We start from the raw sequence: 10,792 nt of genomic DNA on the forward strand, positions 1-10,792 counted from the left end.
TTCTATGTATTGCTGATGATGAATTAGACAGGGCTTTCTTCTTCTTATAAAAGGAAAAGAAGCAAAGAATGCGTATTCTTTGGAGAGTTTTGTGAGGCCTTTGTTTGTTTACATGTGGAATTGAGACAATTACTCACCTCCTTGACCCATTCTTGATGGGACTCGAGTTCAGGAGAATAACTTGACTGCAACAGTTGATTAACAACTTAAATGAATAAAAATTGATGATTCGAGAAGGTCACCACAGTAATTATATATGGTTGCAAGCCAATAGTTAAGGACCTTAAGGTTGGGTTTGTTTTGATAGAAAACTGGTAATAATAATAGAGTGTGGTTAAACGAATTCTAGAATTAACTGGGTGCACCCTATGATCTAAGTACACCTTAATATTTAAATTAAAATGTAGGTCCTTTGACATTTATTACTTTTTTTGTTGTGTCAATTTTACCCTTTGAGGTAAATAAGGAAACCACATTGAAAATCTAGATTTAATGCAATATTTCCTTATAATTGAATTTCATAATTTAAAATTTAAATTCTTTCTTTGATAATATTCCTAATATATGGATAAAATACAATTTAATTAATAAAAAGTAAAGACCCATATATTATACCAATCGATCAGACAAGCACATTAAATTATGTACCTAACATACATGTATAAATTGCGTTATCTATAAGTTAGGAACATAAATTAGAAGACTACCTATAAGTCAGATACAAAAATAGACAAAATAAAATTGCATGTTACCTATTAAAAAAAGGTACATAAAATACAATGACACATTGTCAAAAATATGAAATAAGATATATATATACCTACGCAATTGGTAATAGGCAATATGACATAAATGACTATTACCCGATTCAAGTCATAAGGGGTAACATTGGACAAAAAAATGATTTCAAAATAAAAATAAAAAAAATTATATCATAAAATATTAAAAGGAATGTAATTCTATGTGGCACAAAAGTCAAAGGACTAGGATCTTAAGTGCATACATTATCCTAGTAATTGGCTGAATATAACAAGTTATCCAGCCAATAAATATGAACATAGTTGTTATACGTTAAAGTAGAAACTTGTTAATTCAAAATTGATGACTCCTTCCACTCGCCTTGTAAATGAATCCTAAAGTTAATTAAATTGAATACAGTTGCAGACATTTGATCCGACCCAATTACTCGTGAAATTAGGCGGGTCGGAGAGAATGGCCTGCTTCCAAGCTTGTAAAGCTATGTAAGCATTTCTGATTCTCTAGTTCTCGAAAACTAGAGATGGGTCGACCGTGACTAGCTCGCCCTCGGTCTCTGAACTCGTCCCCGTAGTAGAGGAGCTGGCGCTGCTTGATGTAGAGGGCTTCGGTATCGGAGAGAGCTCCATGGCTGATAATGTTGTTGTGGTGGTGGTGCTCCTGCGCACCACAGACGACAGAGAGTGATGAGGAGGCGAGAATGAAGGTGATGAGAAGGCACAAGTGAAACTGAGGGTGACCAATGACCATACCCTTCTTCACGAGGGCCGCTTCTGGTATTTGTCTTATGTGCTGTGACCGTGACCATATCATTAAAGTCTAAATTGTTCTAAATAATCAAAGGCACAGGTGAAACTGAAACTACAAGAAGTGGAGCTTTATTATGGTGATTGATAATGACTAGATCTAGAATAGCAGACAAATAAATGGGAGTCAACTAAGGGCTAGTTTGGCATTGCTGTGCTTTAAAAAAAAACTGTTTCTGTTGTGCTGCGAAAATAATCAGCTGTGAAAAAAAGCAGCTAGGCGTTTGATAAACTGTATATGAAAAACTGCTGTGAGTAGTCAAAGTGTTTGGTAAATTTTTATCATAAGTGCTTTTAGTATGTATAATGACCGAAAAGGACATGATGATGAAACGGTTTGTTGTTTTCTTCATTCTTTTTCTACTTTAAAAAAAGAAAACAAACTTCACTACATAATTTTGTTTTCTTTTTTAATTTACACATTTTTTAATTTATCAAAATTTGTAATCTACAATTAGCACACATATATTACCATAAATTATAAATTAATATTGTAACAAAAGTAGTTCTAAATATTGTTATATTAATAATAACAATGTGTTTTGAGGGCTTCGGAGAGGGTTAGCATAATAAATATAAAAAAATTGTTCAATTTTAACATGCCAAAATAGATCACTACAATATAAAAGAAGCTAATTAGATGCATTCATTAAACTTGTAGCGATGCTATTTCTCAATGCTTCCATCTCTTGTGTTCCATTGTCATTAAGACTATGAAGTTCTTGTTGTACATCAACATCCTCACCTATCTCTTCACTTAAGATATCATTTGAAGCATCAAAATGTCTATCACGTTGGGCATGCCTCCTTATATAATTATGAAGTGTCATTGTAGCAATGACTATCTTCACTTGCTTGTTGAATGGATAATTAGGCATATCTCCTTGATGCACAAATCACAGAATATGGATATATTATGGTTATTCCATGTCGCTGGAGCTTTTGATGAACTTCTCACATTCTTTCCCATCCTTACTAAAGCAATATGTGTTGAGTATGAGAAATAGATAATAGCAAATAATTGTCCCAATATACATTATACTAAAAGCATAAAAATAGCAAACTTTCCTTTTCCCACAGGTATGAATATTCATCTATATTATCCACTATATGCTATATGTTTAAAAATGATGACGGCTCCTAACAAAACCTCCTTAAACCCACTTCTCAATCTNCAACAAGGGACAAAGAGTCCAAGCATAGAGTATTCCTAATGATTCATGAAAGAAAACCAAGAACAAAAAGAATCCACACATGAAAATAAACTGATCACCTTCACAATTGACCTAAGAACAAGAACTATTTAATTTTCCTAATCTTTAACATATATTACTTGAGGAACTAGCAAGCCTATTCTGCCAAGAGGAGACAAAGATAACATAAAGTCTTAGCCAATATTTTCAGCTTACTAGGGAACAGTTTATTGAATCTCTTAAGTCTGTGTTGTGGTTAAAATGTTTTGTTTCTATCATATGTTCTAAGGAAAGATGATATTGCATTCCCATAATTTACTGGGAATGCAATTTCATACCAATTTACAAATTTTTTATATTTCAACCATATGTGAGTTTATGAGTTCCCCACCACAATGACCAGCATGCTACAATCACTTTTGATAAAGCCCACCAACACAAAAAAATATAAATAGAAGGAAGAACTTCAAACCATTACCCAATCAAAAATCTTCTAACACAATAATAAAGTCCACCGACACTAAAAAATAATAATAAGGAAGAACTTGAAACTATGACCACTAAAAAATAAAAGCTTTGTTTACCAAAAATCTTCTAACACAATAATGGACGACAGCTTAGATGGAACAGCAGTTTCACAGAATAGGATCTTTTTTTTCTTTGCTTTTTCATTCTTGAGAAAAGAGAAGCCCCCAGATCTGGAGCTAATGGCTTCTTCACTCTTTTCTTGTCTTCTAACTAAAAGAGAACTAAAACTAAAGTCCAAAGGAATTATGTTTGAGCTTGAAGACAACAAGGTTAGGACAATGGAAAAATCAACACGGACCTGACTTGGGGACTTGGGTTGCAATCATATATATATATATATATATATATATATATATATACAGCTTATTTGCTTATTTGAGGGACACTCCTTATAGGCCCCACTCCGAATTGTATTTAACTAATCCAAACAATCTACTTTGTAGATACTCATTCAAAGATCATCTCTACAAAAAATTACTTGAATCTGATATCTTTTGACCACTCATTTGAGTTATTGAAATTTTAGTACTTTCTTGAAGGAACGTGTTCATTGATTTTGTAAGACACAATTGGATGTCCAAACGGTTTCCGATTTGTCTAATTTTTTGTAAGGATGATCTATGAATGAAGACCTAAAACATAGATGGTTTGGATCATTTGAAAAAAAAAAAAATTGTAGGGTACCCTAAGGGCGTCCCTCAAATAAAATTATTTGAGAGATCTCTCAATAGAAGGGGACTGTATATATATATATATATATATATATATATATATATATATGTATATAAAGAACCAGATTGGCATAGCGGGTTTTGTTCTTGATATTTTGGAACTGTACCAAACTATACAATGAGTAAATCTATGAACAATGATGGTTGTGTAATCTAGAGAAAAAAAGCATCCAGGATAGACATGTTTTAGAGAAACAGAAACAGAGAAAGAAGTATCTGACCCAAAAGCCAATTGAACCAAGCTAGGGAGAAATCTCTCCTTGCCAAAGAGCAAGGAGAGACAAACCCAGTACAAAACTAGGAGCAAAACTCTCTCTCTGTCTCTCCCGTGTTTTCCCCCTAAAGCCCCAAGAACACAAAGCCCCCAATTTCATAGAAACCAAATGAAAAACCTAATTTCATAACATATATAAACCCAAAAATCATAAATGTAATGGGAAGATGAACTCACTGATAAGTAGCTGATTGTTGTTGGCAATTAAAGTCCTTGATTGAGATGGAGTTTTGAGATGCAGGGGGAGGAAGAAGAAGAACAGTGAGAAGAGCAGTCTGAGAGTGAGGTCAAAGAGTGTGAAGGTTGCGAGATCTATTTTGTGAGAGGGTCAAACGTTGTCATTTTGTGAAATACTTAGGGGTATTATAGGGATAATGAAACTTTCATTAACAAGAAAACCGGCTCTTTTTTTAAGCAGCTTTTGAAAGCTCCATATACCTGACTTTGAGTTTTTGCTTTTTATGATGGGTGTTTTTAAAATAAGCGTGTTTTTTTGGGTTTACCAAACACCCAACTCATGCCAAATTGTATTAAAGTTCCTTTTAAAAAAAATTAAGCGCTGCCAAACGCCATCTAAGGCGGGCAAAAATGAATGAGTTCGACCAAGTATTTGGGGTTACATTTAAGGTGACTGGAATTAAGTATTGCCGAGGTACTGGAGACTATGGTTGGCCAAAATGGTGAAACACCAAGACACAGAAAAGGCAAAGGTTGTCCAATAGGTGATCATGGGGGAAATCAACCGCAACCACTGCCACTGGCTAGGAGAACTAGTCGACCGGTATATTGGTGCCCATATTCAGAATATGTCGATCTTCAATCCGCCATTGGCCCATACCAGCCTTTATTGAGGAACTGGTTCCCTGACCCGCCCCGTTACAGAAAAAATAAAAATGAAAAACTACTTCGTTGAATGAGAAAAGCGATTTTGTATATCCGTGCGACTATACTATTGGAAAATTTCTATTTAACTAGTATAGCCGGGCGGCTATAATTTTGAAATTTATATTTAAAGAGTATAGCCATGCGGTTGTACTGTCATGTGGTTGTACTATTAAAAAATTTATATTTATAGAGTACAGCCACTCGGCTAGACTATTGAAAATTTCTATTTGTTGAGTATAGCCGCTCTTCTATATTGGTGAAATATTCTATTCTTTAAAGATATTTCCACATTGCACTAAGAATAAAAATATATATTTATTTTAGGGTTAGTTTAATAATGATCTATAGACATCTTGAAGACATAAATTAATTTTCTGGGCGGTGATATGTATGTTAATTAATTCTTTAAAGACAAATATCATAATGTGATAGGTAAATATCATAATGTGATAGGTAAATATCATGATAATTTGGACTTATATGAGAGGATATATATATATATAGAGAGAGAGAGAGAGAGAGAGAGAGAGAGAGAGAGAGATGAATGCTATAACCTTTAAGAACTAGAAAGATTTGTTAAAATATATATGAGGCTTGTACCTTGGTTAGACGATCTTAAGGGCTTATTGGGAATTGATTATTTCCTTTTCAGCGTTTAATATCCCCGTTAGGATCCTAACGTGTAAACTCGATTGTACTATCAAAGAGAATAAGGAACAGTTGACCCAAAAATAGGACAGATATTGTAGCATATATGTAGGGCTTGTAGCTTTTATATCCCGTACTTGTAGATTCATGTAATTCAGTTCACTAATTGTATATTATGGACGTAGCCTGTCTTGAGTGTGTGTCATGATGTGAATGTGTCGTTTTTACGATCTTAATCCGTTGAGTCAAATTTAGACATCAACAATCCATGTATACGTGTATTCTTTTCCTTACTTGAATGCTAGGATGTGAAAATCTTTAAATTTATTTTGAATTTTAACTAGATTGGTGCATTTTTGGATGTTCATGGCAGGATCATGCAAAAGGTAATCTGGATGCTGGATATATAAATGGTGCATTTTAATTGGCAAAAAGACTTATCTCTTCATCATAATATTGTACTTCCCCCTCTTTAAAAATATAAAGTAATTATATATATATGTATATATATTTATATATGTGTGTGTGTGTATATATGTATATATTAATTATGAGCCTAGCTAGTCCTAAATAATCTTTATATACTGCGCACAGCAAGCTAGCTCAACGGTTTGTATTTGAAGTTGTAGCCAATCAACAACACCACCTTGTAAGCTCTAGTTACGTATCCTAGAATTTTTCAAATTAATTTTTGTCTAGCTCTCCTGTTACAGCGAACTTCCATAAACCAGGTACGTGCGAGAGAGTTTTTCTCTTCTACTGGCACCTAAATTTTCCGGTCCTCTTCTGCTGCCATTTACTTGCCTGAGAAATTAATTTCTCCAAAAATGTCCGATCAGAAATGGCTTTAAGAATAAGTTTAATTAAGTTGTAAATTGATGTTATATATATGGTTAATTACGTGTTTCCAATCCATGCCACCTACGAACAAGTGTAATGATGTCGTTTCACAGTTTTACCTTGTAGGATCAGGACATGATCATGTGATTACTCTAAGGGAACATATTTGCTCACCACTTTAACCAAATGTGTACTCTCACTACCCATTTTAACACTTGACACGTGTTCATTGACATAATCATAGTTATATATTTATAGAACTATAGTTATACCCATAGACACGTGTCAAGTATTAAGAATGATGGTGAGCAAAAATATGCACCCTTAATCTAACTTGATTTAACCTTGCAATGGTAATGAAAACATGTCAACCTCATAGCTATAGCTGCTAATTAATTGCGTGAGATTTTAAGAGCAAATCCACGTCATGGGTTAATTGTTTCTATGTTTTGAGGCATGGATTTCAAAGTGGAAGGATAGCAGCTCACAGCTAGCGTCTTTCTATATTATTCAATTATACATATTTTATACACCACACTATATTATGACATATATGTATTTTAATCAATCATGCTGTTGGATAAGAAGCTTCCATAGCAATGCCACAGAGTCCTTCCTTGGCAGGAATGCCCCTTTGCATCGTCACATATCCACCCTCCCCCAACCCTGTGCCCCAAGAATTCTTCACCAGCCAGTATTTAGTCCCATCACTACTAGTCCTAGTCCCGTACCCAACTGCGGTAACACCATGATCTAAGTTTATACCACAGTGAACACACCACTTGAATAAAACTGGAATGTACAGCCACTTGCGTCAATGGCAACCGAAAGGTTGAAATATAAGTGTTTTAGCTGATATGATGTTGTATTTAGTTTAAATTTACAGATTTAAATGTGAGTCCTTGGATTACAGTCCAAGTGGATAGCTAAGATGTAATCTTAGAATAGAAGAATGGATGGCCAGATTTGGATTATGTAATTTGGGAATTTTCTGTTCCAGCTGTTATTAGTGCAGAGTGTGTGCGTGAGAAGAAGAATAGAATTCATCTTTTTGCTCCTTCCTCAAGCTCTCTCTCATTCTGAAAATCTCTCTGAAACCTTTACTCATTCAGTAGCATTTGTAGAATGCAAGTTATAATTCAGATCATAGTTTGAATTCTAACATGGCCTCAGAGCCAGGTTCGATTGTTTAACTTTGGGCGATTAAATCTGTGAAGAAAACGAGCTGAAATTTGGAAAAGTGGTTTCGCGATTTGTGTCTAACATGGCAGGGTATAGAGGTGGTGAGCTGAGAGTGCCGATCTTTGGCGGTGATAACTATGAAAACTGGAGCATAAGAATGAAAACCATTTTCAAATCTCATGGGCTTTGAGAATTGGTTGAGAAGGGACCCCTGTGCCCCAAGAATTCTTCACCAGCCAGTATTTAGTCCCATCACTACCAGTCCCGTATCAAACTGCGGTAACACCATGATCTAAGTTTATACCACAGTGAACACACCACTTGAATAAAACTGGAATGTACAGCCACTTGCGTCAATGGCAACCGAAATTGGTTGGTTAGAGACGGCTTGCAACATAGCATTTTGGTTGTTTTTAGGCACATCCTCGACCCGTTTATGGACACTGTTTGGGATGCAGCCTTCTGAGTGTTGCAACTAGTTCCATCTACACCCTGGTAGGAGTGATTAGCTTCAGTTGTCAGCCTTTGTTGCGTTGGATGAATTGAAAAGCGTCATCCATTAGATCACCTTCACAGCCATGATCTTGACCTGTAGTGTCATAATCCACAAGCTCTTGCTCTGATAGTGAGATTAAGTTTCTGGTTTTGAGCTTGTTAACCCCTTCTGTCACTGCCACTGCTAAGAAAGCCCAACAACACCCTATAAAATCGAAATAACATGGCTCATCACTCAATAACATGTTATGTTGTGAAACAACGAATGCATCATCATTTAACAACTTGTTTAATACTTACCACATTTGCCTTGGTCCTTGATAGGCATCACCCTTTTCTCTCCAATCCACTGAAGGTGGCACATCAGTGACATTTCAATATCTAAAACATATAGCTTTCGTGGAATTGGACATGATCGATTTGGAGGATCGTTTCGTATAACCATTACGAATTTCCCGAAACTCCTCATTGGTTAGGTCTGCAAATTCATTTAAGCTTAGAGTGAAGTAGTTCTGGCTCATGTGTTTGTGAAAAGCCTTAATGAACTCCAAGTTGGCCTTCAATATCACGAATCGCCTCTCTTTCTCCTCAGCATCCTTATAAAAAAAAACTGGCCCAAATTGAGCCATCCAGTCTTCATGTGTCGCCAAATGGTTTTCACATCATAAATTTGGCGAGACGATGCTTGAGAGGAGCAAATGGCCAAAATGAAAAGAAAAGCTAAGCAGAGGTACTGGTCTTGATTTGTGAGAGCCATGGTAGAAAGTAAATAAGCACAATTGGTACGTATTCTATGAAAATATATTTAATCTTTCATGGGCACAAGACATTCAATGAGCATCTGGGATTTTATAGACATCAACTTGTTGTGGGCTGTCCTTTTCCTCATAGTATACTCGATGGGGACCTGTCTAGGTGCCCTCGAAGAATTTCTGACTTAGGCACACAATAATTCAATGTTTTGGGGCCGTTAATCATTATTTATTTCCTAATTTTACATTATCCTTTACTAACGGTATAAGAAGATTAGTTGAACTAACTCATTTTTTTGATAGACGAGTAATTGATGGAATTACGAATGGAGTCGGTATTGCGAGTTTATTTTTTATTATTTTAAGGAAATGAACAAGTGATCCATTACAAGTCATGGATCCTCTTCGATCTTAATCATTTCATAAACTACTTAACGTATTAACCAGGCACTGAATGATTCAATTTTTAGTGCATTAATGATGATATGGGTTGTGATGTGTGTCAAATCCAATTTGCACACATCATTATTTATTTGCTACTTTCACGCTATCTAGCACATTATTTTAAAGAAAAGACCAAATTTTCACACCAAAATAAAAAATAAAAATCAAACTAGTATGGAACATGGAATCTAAGCTTAGTATAATTAAGGGCTAAATTGATAGGTGACATGTTAAAAGTTTAGTATTTTGATTAGGAGATTATTAGGTTATAAGATAGATTTTAAATCGTATTTTACTTCTCTTTAAATAGGTCCTAAATTGAATCTTAATTAAGAATTAATAAAGTAAAAAATAAAAAGAGTTGATTAATCGACATGGCAAAATCTTCACGGATATAATACTTGAGTGCACTTCTAATTACACTTCTTTGTTTATACTAGTTGTGAATTCACGAAACATAATTGTGAATATCAGAAAGAAAAATTCATCTCTCTTTGCAATCAAAAAGAAAAATTCACTGAAATTGGAGATTGATTTAATATCAGACGGTTTTCGTCTTCAATTCCTTAAATTAGTTCTGAAAATGCTTGCGCGCTTTGGCGAACTGCTCGCACTCGGGATGAGCTTTCTCAACGACCAAACCAAGAGGGTAGGCAACGCGGTGGCTTGGTGCGATGACATCGACGCTGTCTCCTTCCAATAGGTTGAGCTTCCGGGTGGCCACCGGTGCAGTTTTTGATTTGTTGTTGGGGTCGACTTCGTGGGAAATCTTGCATTCAGGGTCAGGGCTGTGTAGCAGTGTCACTTGACAATCATCCACAGGCTCCTTAGATTTGTCCAACTTAAACACGTACAGTCCAAGCTGGTTGGTTTCGGCCTCTTGGCTGGATTTTATGTTCCCCCCCTCCCTACACTCCAATCGCACCGTTGCACCTGATCAATGGGCAATGTGCATGCATGCATGCATAAATCTCATATTCAAATCTTATAATCGACATTTAGGTAGTTTGTTACCTACTTATTAACATTACGTACCTGGAATCATCTTACTCATCTCGGTCATAGACTTCAATTGGCAGTTGTCACAGTAGACCAGGCCAGTGAGGTAGATTTTGTCATCGGTGGTGTTGGAGTAAGCGAAACTGAGGAGGGACAAGAAACAAAAGGCAAAGGCAAGGACGGTAGTGCTAGATTTTGTCGACATTGTTGATGTTGAGTTTGCTTGTGTTGGTTCTGTTCTATGTATTGCTGATGATGA

The 10,792-nt window shown here is 35.4% G+C and overlaps 1 protein-coding gene and 1 pseudogene across 1 annotated transcript; both read right to left on the reverse strand.

The window, feature by feature from the left end:
- Window positions 1–7,229: 7,229 nt before the first annotated feature.
- Window positions 7,230–9,095, reverse strand: LOC117628591 (annotated as a pseudogene).
- A 784-nt stretch (window positions 9,096–9,879) lies between these two features.
- Window positions 9,880–10,792, reverse strand: LOC117628592 (olee1-like protein). Its single transcript, XM_034361079.1, has 2 exons — window positions 10,570–10,792; window positions 9,880–10,467 (listed from the first exon to the last, which is right to left on the reverse strand). The coding sequence occupies exons 1-2, from the start codon at window positions 10,736–10,738 to the stop codon at window positions 10,106–10,108; spliced, it is 531 nt and encodes a 176-aa protein (XP_034216970.1). The 5' UTR covers window positions 10,739–10,792; the 3' UTR covers window positions 9,880–10,105.

The sequence above is a fragment of the Prunus dulcis genome, chromosome 5 (assembly GCF_902201215.1).
Source record: "Prunus dulcis chromosome 5, ALMONDv2, whole genome shotgun sequence".
NCBI lineage: Eukaryota > Viridiplantae > Streptophyta > Magnoliopsida > Rosales > Rosaceae > Prunus > Prunus dulcis.